Here is a 17,488-nt window from a genome sequence, read left to right as displayed (position 1 = left end):
TCCATTACAGATCCACATATTTATTAAACTCCAAGAGACAAAGACACATCTGTGAAGGAATAGTCTGACATTTTAGAAAATACAGTGAGATGAGGAAATCCATACATCTCTCACTTCTGTCCAGTGAATATTAAGCTACAGCCATCAGCCTCACATAAGCACACAAGCTGACAACAGGGGAACAAAGCAGGCCTCACTTTGTCCAAAGGTAACAAATTCAGCCTACCAGTATCACCAGGGTTCACTGATTAGCACATAATAGAGTATAAAATTGATGTGACTGACTATTTTTCTTAGTCTGGATCCTTGTCATCATTGAGTTTTTCCCAAAATGTCAAACCATTCCTTAAATTCATTCAAATTCTCAGGTGGTGGGTAGAGCTCACATTAATAGTGGGATGATAAAGAGTTTTGAATTTAATAAGCCTCTTATACAACGATACTTGACTTGACTAAATAGATTACACTATTTATGTATTTATAGTCTTAAGTGGTCCACACACTGACAAGTCAGTCATTTTGGAAATGTATGATCACACCATTTTTATTTTTTTGTCTTAATTTTTAAATAATTTGCAAGATGTTACAAAATCCTTTTTGAGAAAAAGGAATTTAGCAGTTATAATGATAGCACTAGCTGGATTGTTACAGTTACACTGATTGCATACTAAAAATCAATTTCAAACCACTGCTGCTGTATTATTATTATCATTATTATAGTTTCAAGAAAGTTTGTCTGCAGTTTTGTCAGTTTGAACTAAGAAAAAAATCAAAGCACTGTGAAACAAAAGTATGAAAGATGTCAAAATATACATTCAATGACTATAAAAGGCATTTTAGCTATGTAATATTACACAGTACAATGTTGTGCATTCTTTCCAATATGATGAATAATAGACACACACACACACACACACACACAAACATTGGCTGTTTGCTATTGCAATGTTCCTGCACTTCCCCTGTGTTTCATATACATTCATCATGTCAAATGAAATGCTATTTGCATCTGGTTTCCATACTGAAAGGGAATGCAGATGAATATTTTTAATGAGGGAGGCACTATACATACATACATGTGTATACATGTTTGTTACCTGAGCAAAAAATGTGTTTGAGGGATGATTGACTAAAAACTCAGACGTATGGCTAAATGAGTGATGTGTAAAACATTGATTATTTTTATCTCTTAACTCCTCTGAGGATGCATCATGTGTCTGTGTCAAATTGAGTTCACACTGACCTCTCTCTTCTTTAGGAGAATATATGCTGAAAAAAGGCAGTATATTTCACATTGTAGGGACATTTATCTGAAAGACAACTTATTTTAGCAGCTCAAGACTGTTTTAATGCATTTAATCAACTTGCAAATATGTTTATTTCATCAGTTTTGTATGATTTCAAAGACATCTGTAATCACTTTTTAAGCTGACATGCTAATTCTTTGTAACATGGGCAGGGAGCCATTTCTTTTACATATCTAAAGGCACCATGAGGAAAAAACCTGTTGGGGCCAAACTCCTGTCTAACCATCAGATTCTTAACTGTACCGGTGGTTGGTATGCTTGTGTATTTTAGGTGCTAATTACGGACGGGAAGTTTAGGCCCAGGTCAAACCATATCTGATTAAGCAGGGAATCCGTTTTTCCCTATGGTCCTCACAATAGCTGGCTTAATTTCTGAACATTCAGGGCATTTGTTGCCATTAAACAGGGTAAGTAGAGTGTCCAGTTATAGCAACACAGACTGAGATTACTATCTGCTCTGAGTCCTCCCTTGGCCTCATTTGCACTCTGTAGCAAAGACTGTAGCTGTCTATTGTACAATAAGTGCAACCACTGCCCTCTTGTGGTGAAAGTAAGGTCACATCAATGTCAAGAGGGACATAGAATTTAAACAACCAAATTGTTTTAGTCCTTGCAATGACAAACACTATGAAAACATTATCATCTTCCTCATATACATGAGAAGATCAATGAGTTTGATAATTGAGTGACAGTAAACTGTTTTCATCCAGCACTCAAACATGTAAAGTAACAATTATAACTTTCTCAAGTGCTCATGAAACAATTCTGGGCAGTAAATGTGGAGATTGTTCAAATGGTTCTCATACAAACCCCTGATTTTAATGTCCCATCACTTGCCACAGTCTATTAAAGGCACACAGCTACATAGAAATCATAAAAATGCTTTTTGGTAATAGTTGTAAATCAACATAATGGCTCTGCCATATAGTCCAACTCACTTTTTTTGGATGTCCATTAACTACAAATCATAAATACCTCCCTTGACTGCTGAGTGTTCTTCTTATAAAGACTTTGGGATCTCCCCCAAATCTTTAAGGCAGCAATATGGCAGAGAAACATGAACTTATTGAAAAACAAACAATATCAGTTTAATAAAACTTGGAGAGAACATGATACGATTAAAACAGCTCAAGAACAGCCACTAAATTTACCTTGTGGTAAGATTATGTTTGCTGCTGTTTCCCAATTCAAGAATGGGAAAGATCCCATCTCAATTTGTGAGCCAACCTGGATGAGAAATCTTTTAAGAGCTCAAAAAGATTTTGATATCTGTAATTCCATGACAACTGAGGAAACTACGTGTTGAGAAGGATTGTGTGATATGACTGAAAACTCCAGAACAGCTACTAAATGTTGGGTTTGTAAGGCCTGATTCTGACATGATCTTGCCAAAACATTTTGAAATTTGACTTTGAATACTTTAAGCAGAAACCCACATGAATTTCATTTGAAAAGATTTAGTGTCCAGAGGGATTACACACCTGGTTGAGTAGAAAAACATAGATCACAGTGTAGGGAAACAACATTTACAGAAGATATAACCACAATTAACAAAAGGTGGAATTTTCTCTTTCTTTTTTTTTAAAAAAAAAAAAACATGTCTTCTGCCCTGCCTGGATGAAAGTAAAAGTTAACTTTTATTTATTGTCTGAGAAAATACATGACAGAATTTGAGAAACGGCTGGTAGGTTCTGACACTAACAGATGCCACAGTGGAAAGTCACAACATGAAAGCCTGATAGAGAATGACAGACATATGCTAAGACTATATACTTACATATCATTGTGTTATAGAAAGCTATTAAAGTTAATACAGGGACACATTCACAGTGCATACTAAATATCAGTGTCTTTAATATTTATCTACATACGTTTTAGAGGACATAAGTTATAACAGCTATTAACATCTATGGTAAAGCTACCAGAAAAAAAAACATGAAAAGTTTATAGTCTGTGATATATGTTGCACCCTTGGCAGCACTTCCTAACATAAATTAGGAAAGTTGTATATTGCGACCACTGAAATGATTTATCAGTGGATATTCAGAATCTCTTGTGCCATTGGTATTACTCACTCAGAAATAACACCCATGTATTTGAAAAGCTTAGTAGGCACACAGTGAGAATCTAAAGTGACATATAGTTCTAATAAATAAAGTCAAAGCTAGGTGGGGATTAAATGTGGCTGCAACACTATCATATATGAAAGACATGTCTTGCTAAGTCAGGTCTTAATTTTACATTGAAACAATAGTGAATGACAGAGTTTTGTGTTGTTCACTTTGACAACATACATAAAATAGGGGAGGATAATGACAGGGGAGCATTTCACATTTTGTCATCAGATCACATCAGCAGACTGGTGACTCATCAGTTCAGTTTGTCATCAATTTAGTAAAGCAACAGAAGACAGTTTTTAACCAGACAGCTGGCAGATGTGTATGTTCTGGTAAAGTGTGAACATGCAGCAGGATGTTGTTGGAAAAAAAAGAGGACAGTACACGTTTTCCTTCCAGGTATAAAATCTGTTTAAAACAAAGTCTTCCACCAGCTTTTAGCTCATATGGAAAGATGCACAAAGTGACAAAAAATAGAAGAGGTGAAAGAGACAGTTGGTGAGTAAACAGATGGTGCTTTAATGCTCTGGGCAAAACAATCCAAACGGGAAAACAAGTAACTTTAAACCAACTGCTCATCAACCTCCTGGATGATCAAGCCACAATAGCATGTCATTTCAGAGTTTTAATCAAGCGCTTTCAACGTTTAGAAAATGTTTGTGCCAATATGAAATCATGTCTCAAAATCTGTCAAATCTTCCATAGGGGTCTGACACATTTCTGTCAAGCTCATAGAAAGAGCACAGGTAGGGAGGAGCCAAACACAGACACAAACACGGGCAGATTCAGTGGAGCTGAAATTAAGTTTACAGGCAGACGGGTGGATAATCAGGCAGGTGAGGTGACACGCAGACAGGCAAACAAGCAGGAACAGGCAACAAAACGCAGGTAGCTGGCGCGAAGGAGAAACACTAGGGAACAAAAGCAGGTGAACAGACAATGAGCTCGTGACAATGGCGGGTTTAAATACACACCGGGGCGATGAGGAAACTATAGGAACAGATGGGCAGGGAACACGGTTGATTGCCAATGAGAAACAGCTGAGCAAGTGGAGCCGAAGACTGGAAAAAAAGTCCGGGGACATCTGGTGGGCGGACGGAGAATGGCAGATCTGGGGAGATGAAGGGGAGACATGAGCCTCATATTAGCTAAAGACCGCCGCTCGGTGTATAAAAACCCCAATTATACCCATTTGGTGTTATATTGTAAATGCACAGTATTTAAATCCTCACATGGCCAATTCTGCAATCATACAACAGGATGACTTGAATTTATCTAGGGTTAAGTGATCATCACTGCTCTTATTAATGCTTTTAGGCCTTTGACTACCTTAAGTTTTAAATTTAAACCAGAATTTCCCACCTACAATGCTAAACGCTAAATGTAGTTGGTTTGGCGGAATAGACTGTGAATTATGGGATGCACAGCACACCTTGGGTGGGTTCACCAAATCTCGCGCAGCACCGCACCTCGTCATAAACTTGGCATTACGGCCCCGCGCACGTACGTGTGCCCGAGAAGCGCGCCGTGGTCGGGGCGAAACTGCCGAGAGCGCTCGATCCCATCCCTTGAACTGTAGTTTAATATTTTGTTTTGAGAACGGTAATTTTAAATAAGCTTCACCAGCCCTTCGTTTGTTAAATAATGTTTTAATTACTTTCGTCTACACGCTGCCCTTTGCGCCACAGCCAAGGTAACCTTTAGCTAACGTTAGCTTTGAGCGCTCAAAATAGCATCTTTTTTTAAGCTAACGCGTTAATATTGTGGGAGAAGTTTACTATTTGGATAAATTAGTTTCTGTTTTTTTTAATGAGCCATTTTCGGTTCCTGAACGTGTTAACCAGTAGCCAACATATAGTATCAAAGTACAGATTGCGATGTTTAAAAGCTGTCCTATCCTGTTTTCGTAGTGTTTATAGGTACTTCAGACACATTTTCGCAGAAATGCTTACTGCTGTGCGCTATATGCTGTCCAAGTTGGTGTCTCCATTGTGGAGGACAGTAGATGTGGACGAAGACATTTTTTCCGGTACACAAGGTAAATGCAGTGTTCCTACAAAGTATAGCCAAATAAAGTTCACTTAGCTGGCTTAACTTTTATGTATTGTGTTGTGAACCACTGCATATCACCATTGAACCACACCATTTGCTGTCATGTCATTTTTGGTCCAAATTTCTTTTGGTGGTCAGACATGGAGGACATTCGCCACCTGCGGGGCAGTGTGGTGACCCAGCTGTGCCTTGACTATGGCATGATAGACAATGCAGTCTACTTCACCAGTGAAGAGGTGTTAGGCGGGATGCCACTGAAAGAGGGGGACCTGGTGAACTGCACAGCAGTAAGAGATGGTGCCCAAGGGGGATGGAAAGCTTTAAGGGTAAGTAACCTCTGCTTAGTTCAAGCATCAACCTGCAAACAACATTCAAGTTATGTTAACCTTGTAAAAAGGCTTACAATATTTCCTATGTGTGCATAATATGACACATATCTAAGTAGAGCTTAGTTTATAAAATGCCAGAATCCAAATGGCAATGTACTTTTTTATGTCTTGTTAGCTAAGAGTTGACTCTAGCAAGAGTTGCAACCAAGTGCTTGTTTATTGTTCCCACTACATACATTGCTTCAGTTAGAGAAACAAAAACTCTCTTGGTGAGCTTTGTCAGACGTGGACCATTTAATCCTGCCATTTAGGTGGAGAAGTGTGCAGATGCTTGGGAGGATGGCGGAAGAACCTCCCTAGAAGCAGACACTATGCAGCTGCGGCCTCTCATTGGCACGGTCACATCATTTGATGGAGATGGTGGCTACATAAACCAGACCACATACTTCCCACGCTGCAGTCTTTGGGAAGGTACTGCTACTCACTGTACTTCACACACTGAAATTGTGAGTTTCTTGACCCCCATGATGATTTGTGTAGCTATTGAGCACCAGACAGCATTTGTGTGTGTGTGTGATTTAATGACAATCTATATTTTATAGTTGGTGTTTGGTTAGCTCACAGACTGAAAGTGGATTAGACAAACTTACAGCGACACCAAAATTTACTACTACTTGGCTGAAGGCTGATGTTAAGTTCCCTGCCCGCTGGCACGCTTTGTGTATTTTCTCTCCTTTCTCTTAGGTTATGAGCCAATGAAAGGAGACTGGGTCCAAGCAAAATATTTTATCAATCCCACCCAGTGGACCACCCAGGCTCATTCTGTGGCCCCTTTACGCTATTGCCGCCTAGACCAGGTAATTGCATCATTGAAAGTTTGAGGCTGTGCCCACTCATTAGACTTCAGTGCTTTTTCATATGTGAATTGTAAAATGTAGTAATTCAGCTGAAGTGTGAATGTTTAAAAGCTCATTCTTGTTGCTGTAATCCAAATGAGCAAGATTAAAACCTTGTTTGGTTACAGATTCCTTTTGTCTCCTTTGACTGATCACCTCTCCCTAGGTGTGTGTGACAAGTGTGAATAGCAACAGTGGAGTGGTGGATGACAGTGTGTTCTTCAGCCTGGGCTCTCTCCTGTTGCCTGCCAACTATCAGCCTTTGCCAGGGCATCTGGTTAACCTGGTAATGGTGGAGAGCAGTCAATCCATCTACAGTTGGAGGGCCCTGTGCATGGCACCCTGTCTACCAAGGTACTGACCGCAGTGTTTAGACATGTGTGTTTGTAGGGCTGTGACTAACAGTTATTTTCATTATTGATTAAACTGCTGATGTTTTTTTTCTATTAATCCTTTGATCTATGAAATGTAAAAAAAAATGCCCACGATGACTTCCTAAGGTGATGTCTTCAAATGGAATTCAGTTTACTATGTTTATTCAACTTTGTTATGGGTGATACAGGCTGATAGGCTTTTATTTTTTTGCAGTGTGAGTTCTTCTACACGACTCCTAGACAATGAACTGCAGAACATCTTGGAAAACAAAGGAGAGCTGGACGTCACAGACTACGGACAGTTTGGGCATCTGATGATTGGGGAGAGACGAGAGCTGGTGCTCTGGATACAGTGAGTGACCAAAGAAGCAAGAAAATATTCACATTCTAAGACTTAAAGTAAAAGAATATTTTTTTTAATCTTCAAGTTTCATTAAAACTTTAGGGCCACAAGTCTTGTGACAGAAATCTCTCAACTCAGAGAGAAAATGAGAGGCATCAGTGTTACAGAACAAATGAGTATTTCCATCAGTTGCACAATATACTGTATTACATAATCTTCATCTTTCTGCCATAACAGAAATAAAGGTTCAGAGACCCAAAGGCTGAAATGCTGTGACTTTGCTGGCTGGGACTCAGAAGAACAGTTCAGGCTGGTTACTGACAAAGGGTCCACACTACGGAGACAGAAACAGCCTTTGCAAGAAAACAACTCAGAGTCTGGGCCTGCTCTTGAGTCTTCTGAAAAACAAGTCTGCGATGGAAAGGAGGTAGACAAAGAAAATGGTGAAGTGCTGAAGGAGAATATCCTTTCCCCTGGTGTAAGGAGGGAGGAAAGAGAGCTGGATATTCCACCAGGAGAGAGGCTGTCTGTTGTAGTGGCCTGCCAAGCAAAGTAAGTTCCTTTTTAAAGTTTCTGTTGTGGCAGTATTATAAATAACAGAAGCTGTTGTAGGAGTAATAGATCAAAAAGACGAATGTAGAATAGGAAGCTTTTGGCTTCATCTCCATTGGAGCCTGCTGTCGTGCCATATAAAATGAGCTCCACTCAGTTAGGTGTCAAGTGTCTCAGTGAGGCTCTTGTTAGTATGTCGTCTGTACAGCTGAATTCTGTGTGTGGCAAATTATTCAGGAGCCTGGGAAGCTGTGCCGAGCTACTGTTGCTGCATTTCTCTTCTTTCACCATCGGGAGGCGCCTGGAGGTCACAGTGGGCAGTGAGGAGGAGAACCTGCTGCAGCCTTTTGCGCCATACATTCCCAGTGACGCTCCTGTGGTCCCAGCAATACCTGCTCACGTGGTCACTGTCTCTGCTCCAAAATACACACCAAGGTATCAAATCAGATGATTCCATTGATGCCTGAGAAGGAGCACAGAGCTTGAAATGTGTTGCGTACCTGTCTACAAGTTTAGTTACAGATGCTTATGTTCACTGTTTGCTATGTTTGTTCTTTTTGAATTGCTAGTTTGAAGTAATATTCTCACGTTCTGCAAACACGGACTTATCATTTTGCATGTGTCAGTATCCTCAAAAATGAGATGAAATCATGATCAGTTTGATTTACTGTATCTAGAATGAAATGAATCAGTTGAACGAATGATACACAAACTGAACCTTATATTAAATATCAGTATAACTGTTAGTTGCTGTGCCCAGTCTGCTATAAAGAGCTTTTTAAAATTCCATTGACTTCTGTGTGTCTCTGAAACACAGGCTCTTATTTGTACATATTGAATTCATGATGTCACTTCACTTGTTGCACTTTGGCTTTTCCCACTCTAGGCTTCCTAAGCGGCGGCTGCCAAACTTTCTGCCGAACTACCCGGTGCCTCAGTCTCTGAAAGACTGTGTGGAGGCACAGAGCGACGTGCTGGTGGTTCAGCCTTGCCTAGGAGAGGTGAGCGTACTCATGATGAAGTATATGGTCATGAAGAATAGTGTCATAAAAGTTGCAGATTAAAAGTTGAATTAGGGCTGCCTCTACAGCTGATGTGTTGATTAGTGGTGTATCAAGAAACTTTGGATAATGGAGCCTACCAATATTTATTTACTTTGTGAATCATCTTTTTCTGAATCAGCAAAAAAACCCCAAAAAACTTCCCTAGCAAAGGAGTGAAATGCTGGATCTATTTCGAGAATACAGGTTGCTCTGAAAGAAAAATTTGATTCTCCTCTGGGGATCAGTTGCAATATTACATTCTCCTTCTCCTGCTGTGTGTGTCTGCTCAGGTGCTCTCACCATCCAACATGCATTCACGCTTCTCAGCTCTTCTCTGGCTGGAAGAGCTGCATGCGGAGAGGGAACTGAGAGAATTTACAATCAATGGAGCCTTTCTCAGGAAAGGAGCATTTAACCTACACTTAGAGGTCCTCGGGTTGGCTGAAGGCAGACCCGCTCTCAATATAGGTTAAGAGGCCTTTGATGTCTTTCTTTATTATTGCAGAGTCACTGCAGACGTTTTGTGAGTTTTTTTGTGCAACACAAATCTTGACAAGCCTTTTCTACAGGTGACAGAGTAGTGCTGAAGAAACCACGGAGTGACGGCATGGTAATGGAGTACATTAGTTATGTCACAGAGGTACAGAGATATTTAATACTCTGAAGCATCTTTTATGTTCTGTATAATCAAACATAAATGCTCCTTAAATGTAGATTTAATCTGATGCACTTTCTGACACAGATCAACAATGAGGATGTGAGTTTGAGAGTGAACTCAGCGTTTCAGCGCAGCTACCTCGGAGAGCCACTTGATGTCGAGTTCTCTTACAATAGGTGAGGATAAAGGGGAGTCTTAAAATCATCGCAGATTGCCTCAATGATGCTTTAACATTTCAACAAGACATAATGTGCCATAGCTGATCTGATTCAGTTTGCTAGTAATATGAATATTTTGACTGCTTGCTTTTCCAGAGTGACCATGAGGCGGTGCCATAATGCTCTTGACCAGACGAAACAGTTTGGAGAGAGTAAGCTAAGGCCATTGTCTTTGAGAGCTACACAGAAGTTTTTCTGAAGGTCCACTTCAAAAGTAGTGTAGTCAGACTTAAACTGATGTAATTGTCCCATTGTTGTGCAGTTCTTTTCCCCTCCAGAGTATCTCTTCAAACCCCTCAGTGGACAGGAAAATGGATAGAGGAGCCAGACCAAAACAAAACAAGAGAGGACAATGAGGTGAAAAAAGAATAATCGAAAACGTTAATTTGTGGTTAGTCTAGTTATTGATTAAGTGTAACTGTATCTGAAAACCAGGCTCCAGCCATGGAAAACGGAAAGGTGTCAAGCATTTCCATCAACATGGAGTCAAAGGCCACACAAACTAAAAGCACAGGTATTTAATTTTCAGTTTCATTTTCAGCTTTGCCTTTACATATCGGATGATTTTGCGAGCATCAATGACAAATGTGTAATTTCTTTTAGATGGCAGGCTGCCATCAAAACCCATCCCCAGCAAAGGGCACTTCTTTAACCCTGACCTGAACGGTCCTCAGAGAGAGGCAGTGAAGAGGATCCTGGCAGGAGAGTGTCGGCCCCTTCCTTATGTGCTCTTTGGACCTCCAGGCACTGGAAAGACAATCACTCTCATAGAGGCCATACTACAGGTGGATGCATACAAGTACTATAGAATATACTGCTTAACAAAAGGCTATATTCATTATCAGGCTTAGAGTAATTCCTAGCCATTTAGGAGAAACCTGCTAAATTGATCATAATGTGTGTAATAATAATGATAATAATAATAAATCAGTCCTAACTTTGGGAATTTTGGTCAGAGATAATTAGACTAATAACACAATGTGTTCTTTAACAATTTAATTTATTGAAGTAGTACCTAATTTGTGGCTTCTTATTTTATCCTTTGGTGTCCACATTCAGCCAACATTTCCACTTATGGCAAAAGTTTTTCCGAAATACTGTCCAAATGGATAAATCTAAAAAATGGTCTAATGTTCGTGTGGACAAGGAAAACTGAAACAATCTGAAGATACTGGTATTGATGGAAAACTTCTCAACAGCTTATGAACTTTGTCAAATTTATCTTCAATTGTGTGAAATTGTCAGCATTAGCTTGTTTGCCTGTCAAGTTTTCTCCCACTCTGGTCCCCCAACTTGAGTGACTTCATAAAGTCTTTCCACCTCCAGGTTTACCACTTTCTTCCCAGTAGTCGGGTACTCGTATGTACTCCTTCCAACAGTGCTGCTGACCTCATCTGCATCCGCCTGCATGAGAGTGGCTTCCTGCATGCTGCAAGTTTGGCTCGTGTCAATGCATCTTGTAGGCAGGACGAGGTACTGAACAGCAGCAGGGAAATGAAATTCACAGTAGTATTTTGGCTGGGGGCATCTGAGTTACATTATGTATGATCAAAGGGAAAATATGCATGTCCCGGTGTGCAGTAAGGTCTGTACAGATGCCAGTGCCACCAGGTAGGGCGGTACAGTTGTCAGTGATCCTTTTTAAATAACAGATGAGGTTGTGGTAGCATGCTCTGTCTGCATCTACCTTTAGTACCTTGCTTTATCATCTAAAATTTACATGCTGAATTCAGGTGACTGTGTTTCTCCCTAGTCAATCCCAGAAGTGCTGAGACAGTACTCGAGGGCAGGAGAGGACATCCGTCATGCCTCTTTTCACAGGATTGTGGTCAGCACCTGCTCCAGCGCTGGCATGTTCCATAGTATAGGGCTACGGTGAGGCCTGGGCTGTAGTGGATAGAGATTAACACTCTTTCTCTCCCGCTTTAGACTCAGCTTACTAAATGTTAATTTGTTTATACTCAGAGTGGGACATTTTACCCATGTGTTCTTGGATGAAGCCGGCCAGGCTACTGAGCCAGAGTCTCTGATTCCCATGAGCCTTGTGTCAGAGAGAGATGGACAGGTCAGCAGAAATTATACATACACTGACTATATTCAGACCTTAAAGTCCAATATTATACTTTTGTCTTGTGTGCAGTATAGTAATCATAGCATATTTGGATAAGAGGTGAAATTTTCACCAGCCATGTTTCTTCTGTGGATGCACAGTAGAGCAACTGTATCTGGATTTTCTTTTTTTTTTTCTTCACTTATGATTCAGTACAGTTATGTTCCTTATCTTCATATTTATTCCTGACTTTTTTTTATTCTTTACACTTTCCAGACCATTACTGGCTGAAGGCATTCCACATACACATTTCTGTATGCTTGGCAAATCAGTTAAACTGATTAAACTGATACTGATTAAACACCTCTAGAAAAAATAAAGTGGTATATTTTAGGAGAAAACTAATTAAAACAGAAAACAATGAACTTCACTAATTTTTGATAACATGCCAGAGCTTTGCTTGTGTTTTTTTTCTTTACCCTTGTCTGCTTAGATTGTGTTGGCTGGAGACCCCTGTCAGCTTGGTCCAATAGTGAAGTCCAAGCTGGCCACTGCTTTTGGCCTGGGGGTGTCTTTGTTGGAGAGGTTGATGGCAAACCCACTGTACTCCAGACAAGACTGGGGATACAACCCTAAGCTGGTAGGTGCACTGCAATCAAAAGACTAATGTGTAATTAGCACTTTGACAGTGCTCTTTGGAAGCATTTACGTTTATTGTTGCATTTATCTTTATTTTGAAATCATTGTACTTATATATTTATTTTTTTTTAGTTCTGTTGTTTATTGCATTGTAGAAGAATATACTGAAGATTACATGTGTACACTGTATGCATAGTGATGCACAGTAAAGCATAGTTTTTTTCTTTTATTACTACAGGTGACCAAGCTGATCTACAACTACCGTTCTCATGAGGCCTTGCTCAAGCTGCCTTCCAAGCTCTTTTACCAGGGGGAACTGTATTTTAAAGCACCCAGGGCCATAGTAGACTCCCTGTGCCAGTGGAAAATCCTGCCCAAAAAAGGCTTCCCTCTCCTCTTTCACGGTGTCAGGGTAATGAAAATCTTTCAGAAATATGTCTCTTGCAAGTCTAATCTTCTGCAGAGTGAGGCCTGTTCTTTACCATAGATTGAGTATGTATTTGCACTGAGTTACCAGTATAATAGCTACATCTATACCTGGCAATCACATCTAATATTTGTTAGGATTATAAAGTTGCTGGGATATTCAGCTCACACACTTATTGCAGTGATTTTGCTCTGCTTTAGGGCACAGAAATGAGGGAAGGTAACAACCCGTCATGGTTCAACCCAGTGGAGGCTGTACAGGTCATGCTCTACTGCTGCCAGCTGGCCAAGAAGCTCTACAACCCTGTGGACGCGTCTGACATTGGCATCATTGCCCCCTACAAGAAACAAGTGAGACTGCACAGTGTGACTGAGTGTGAATTACTTTCTTTTTCCATCTTAGGAGAATTATAAAAACAAACAAAACACAAATTCAGTATCGTTTCAGATTCAGCTCCAGCTCCAGCTCCAGTGCAGCTTAAATGGCTTTTGAACTTGTCAGTGGGTCAGCCTTATGTACTGTTGACCCTGAAATGTCCTTGTTTTCGTATCGCCCTTCAGTGTGAGAAGATTCGAGTGCTGCTGGGAAAAGTTGGCCTGTCTGACATCAAAGTGGGCTCTGTGGAGGAGTTCCAAGGACAAGAGTTCCTGGTCATCATCATATCTACGGTAAGCAAAAACAGAATGTGGGTAGTTCTGCTATGACAAACATCAAAATGTTCATTCCTCTGAATGAGAGATTTATTTTTATTGGCATTTACTTTAATCAAGTGCAGACACTATACAGTAATCAGCACATTTGTGGTGATGATGTGTCAAAATTACAGCTAATTACATTTTGCTTGTTCAGTCCAGACTTGGCATGTGCCAAATGTGAAGAATGGATCAGTTGTGAGGCCTGTGCAAGGAATTTTTTTGTGGTTTGATATCCGTGTTTGTTTGGCCTGCACAGAAAGATATTTTGTGAGCTGAGGCATTTAGGAAAGAAATGGTTATTTCTAACAGTTCAGAAGTTATTGACCAAAATATTTAAATTATTTTAGTGCCACCATGTGGTCAGTTAATGTAGTTGTTGAGTGAAATGTTGAACCTATATCTGCTATTGTCGTCATCATCATTTGCCGTATCAACAGCTTGCTTTGTGTTTATCAATGCAACAAGCTTTTTCAAAGTTTGAGAAATGAAATTACTCCACCTGTTTCTAGAAACTCCCAGCGTGTTGTGATGTGTCAGTGTAGTGATTTGTCAGTATGCCCGTTCCCTTCTTCAAATCGGTGAGGACGCGAGTCTGATGGTAAAGACGGGCAAGGCAGCAATCATTGCTATTTTTTGACCTTGTACAGCCAAGTGTGTGTGTATGTGCGAGTGAGTGAGTGAGTAAAATGCAAATGCATTAAAATTTCACCCAGGCATTTAAAAAAGATAAAAATAAATAATAATCTAAATAACGTATTCATGGGAAACTGACATCAGCGTTGCCAAACTAAAAACAAAACAGTTCCAGTTCATTATAACAGTATTTGTTTGTATGCACAATATCAACTAATGGTGCCTGAATTCTATTATATTTCTATTACGGTATGTTCTCTTCTTGTGAAACTTTATGTACAGTATAAACTTTGTAAAAAGTAGCACACTTTGCATTACACCAAAAGCAGATATAAAACATTGGAAGTTTACCATTGGCCAATTTGCCCATGGTGAAAAAGCTACAAAAACCATAGACTCTTTTAAACAGTCTGGTCTTAAAACTTGATTTTTAGTAGAGCACCTTGAGATCATGGTTGTTAGTGATTAGGATTTGCCAGGTGTGTCAATCAGTAAGACTTGGCAATTCACTACTATGTGAGTTAAACTGATAATAGTTGCAGTCAACTAGAAAAATGTCAACTATAATATATATATTTTTTATGATTATTGTTTTTTTTTTTCAATAATCATAAAATTATAAGCTGTAATAAAGAAACAAAAACTCCAACTTAACTCTACATTCAAGCAAGTTATCGTATTATCCGCTGTTATCCATTTCAAATTAAAAGAGAAAGCGTCCATGGAGTACAGACAATCAGTCATAGCCTTCAAATAGTTTATTCCCTTTATTCATTGTCTTATAATATAGGTGCGCTCTAATGAATCAGTGCAGAGTGATGATTTGCAGAGTGCGCTCGGTTTTCTGGCCAACCCCAAACGCTTCAACGTGGCCATCACTCGTCCCAGAGCCCTGCTCCTAATCGTTGGAAACCCCCACGTTCTCATTAGGGTAAGTGACAAAACACTTTATTGACTCATTTATTCATTTAATCCTACTCTTATAAAGTATGTTTTGTTTATTCAAGTGTGTTATACACTACATCCTGCCTGTTAAGTACTTTAAATGTCTATATTTGTTTCCAGGATGTATGCTTCAGGGCTCTGCTGCAGTACTGTTTCATCAATGGGGTGTATCTGGGCTGTGACCCCCCTCCCTCCCTAAGAGACTCTCAGATGTATGTAACGTGATCAGCTGTATAGTCTTCACATATAGTCTATTTATAATGGATATTTATACTCAGTGGCCACTTTATTAGGTATGCCCCTAAACAAATGTTCTGCCACAAAGTTTGCTTTTATGATCACTATGATAACTATAATGTCTGTTTATTTTTATTTTTTTTACTCTGTTTATTATTATATGTTTTAGCATTGAAGTCATAGTTATTGGGGGTCTTCCTTCATATAGGACAAAAAATCATAAACACCTATGTATATAATGTAGGAGTAAAGTACACCACCACCTTTAACTATGACCTCACCAACTGAACTTTGTAGTCTTTGTAAAGGAATTTATATCAGAGCTGTTGTATTGAATTGCAGAAGATTGTACAGGTGTAACTAATATGGGGGCCGCTGAGTGCATAATTATCATTATAAAGCTAAAAGAATTAGATGTGCGATCGAATAATTTGAATCAAAAACGTGATGTATATGTGACAGATACTACTTATATATAATATATTTGTGTTCTGGTAAAAATTTTATCTGCTTGTTTTACGGTTGGTGCACTTTTTATTTCAAAGTCATTACCCAGCAAAGCATTTATTTAGTAAACTTCATGTGACTGAAAATACACAGGGAGTTTAAAATTACTACCAAGAGCATTAACAATTACGGTTATAATTTTTTTTTTTCTTTTTGGCCAATAATCAACCACCTCTTTTTTTTTCTCCCACAGGGGTGCAGAGGAGCAAAAGCGTACATAAGAGCATGTTACAGTCATGGATGGTTCTCAGCTCCATGAATCTGACTCTCTTAAGTTTATTTTTTCCCTCTTCACATTTCCTTGGCCTGTCACTGACAGTTTGCAAAGTGAAGTTAGAAATGTCTTGTTTCTGTGAAAGCCAAACGCAGTTCCACTCGGGGGGGTAGAAATAAAGATGACGCTCGTGTACACTGCACAATTATTTCTCTGTCCTGTGATTATTAAGCTGATGTGCTTGACTGTGCATAAGATTTTTGAATTAAGCTGTCATAGATTATTGGTAAATTATTGTGAATTGCGTCATAGCAGTTCCACTGTGCTCATCTGCCAAGACTGCACAATAATCCTAGTAAAATGATTTGATTGGCCTTATTGTAAGGGCACAATTTCCAGGGATTTAGTATCAGCTCTTTATAGAGAAAGAGAAATTAGATACATGACCACATTTAAACTTTTTCTATGTTGAGTGCATTACCCTAGTTTTAGCATACTGAGTCGATCCACAGATGTCTGCAGTTTCCGGGGGCAAGTTGTCTGCACACCTCGGCGTGGCAGCGTCTGCCCACAAGGCCCGGAGACTGGATGTGACAATTGAGTGCTACTGACAGTCTGCACAGGGACTGTCAGTCCTGCTGGAGCCCAGCAGGATGAAGGGGGTGGGGGGTGAAATGGGGGTAAGAAAAAAGAGGCAAATGGGGGTTAAATCTCTTAAGTTAATGAGTCTCTTATGTGCTGGGAGGAGACAGCTTTTATCTGAATTTGCTGTGCTGTAAGGGAGCCCAGCTCAGACACCCAGTCCCCCCTGCTTTCCTTCCCAATCACACCTTTGTCTTTGATGTATGTCTCAGGTGTTTGTTCTGCTGTCCCACTCTCAAAGTGGAGACTACTGTAAATGCTGTTCAAATGATTTAGGACAACAACTTCTTCCAAGCTGACATGTTTCCAAGCTAGATATTGGAGCATGAGTTGATAAGGTCCTCAGGTTGGTCTGTTAACAGTTGTGACTAAATTCAGACCTCTAAACCAGAAATCACCTCTACATCCCTGTCATGTAGTGCCACAAGATTGGCATTACCAAGACAGGTCATCAGAGGAAACAAAACATATGTACAGTGTAAAAGAAGATAAGATGAATGAAGACATGGTTAATGACTTGCAAGATGATGGTGTTTAAATTTTACTCTGAGTGGGAGAGTCGATCTGTGACTTGTAGCTTAGAGCTTTAATGATTACTGTTGAGTAGCTT

At 39.6% G+C, this 17,488-nt stretch overlaps 1 protein-coding gene across 1 annotated transcript; it reads left to right on the top strand.

The window, feature by feature from the left end:
• The first annotated feature begins 5,616 nt into the window (after positions 1–5,616).
• On the top strand, positions 5,617–16,243 carry mov10l1 (Mov10 like RISC complex RNA helicase 1). Its single transcript, XM_041038255.1, has 25 exons — positions 5,617–5,802; positions 6,117–6,276; positions 6,550–6,662; positions 6,868–7,055; positions 7,290–7,427; positions 7,656–7,970; positions 8,208–8,405; positions 8,857–8,971; positions 9,304–9,481; positions 9,583–9,653; positions 9,756–9,847; positions 9,986–10,041; positions 10,152–10,246; positions 10,325–10,403; positions 10,493–10,674; positions 11,216–11,362; positions 11,643–11,764; positions 11,855–11,954; positions 12,433–12,579; positions 12,817–12,990; positions 13,206–13,355; positions 13,566–13,673; positions 15,124–15,264; positions 15,399–15,490; positions 16,216–16,243. Exons 1-25 carry the CDS (start codon positions 5,617–5,619, stop codon positions 16,241–16,243), a joined length of 3,375 nt encoding a protein of 1,124 aa, XP_040894189.1.
• The last annotated feature ends 1,245 nt before the right edge of the window (positions 16,244–17,488 follow it).

The sequence above is a fragment of the Toxotes jaculatrix genome, chromosome 5 (assembly GCF_017976425.1).
Source record: "Toxotes jaculatrix isolate fToxJac2 chromosome 5, fToxJac2.pri, whole genome shotgun sequence".
NCBI lineage: Eukaryota > Metazoa > Chordata > Actinopteri > Toxotidae > Toxotes > Toxotes jaculatrix.
Note: the sequence above shows the minus strand (reverse complement) of the source record. Positions and strands in the feature narration are given on the sequence as shown.

Excerpts from the sequence above, each read along its gene's own strand:
- mov10l1 (XM_041038255.1), top strand. The coding sequence starts at position 5,617 with ATGGAGGACATTCGCCACCTGCGGGGCAGTGTGGTGACCCAGCTGTGC. Across the intron at positions 7,971-8,207 it reads GTAGTGGCCTGCCAAGCAAA|GAGCCTGGGAAGCTGTGCCG; the intron begins GTAAGTTCCTTT and ends CAAATTATTCAG. Across the intron at positions 9,654-9,755 it reads ACATTAGTTATGTCACAGAG|ATCAACAATGAGGATGTGAG; the intron begins GTACAGAGATAT and ends TTTCTGACACAG.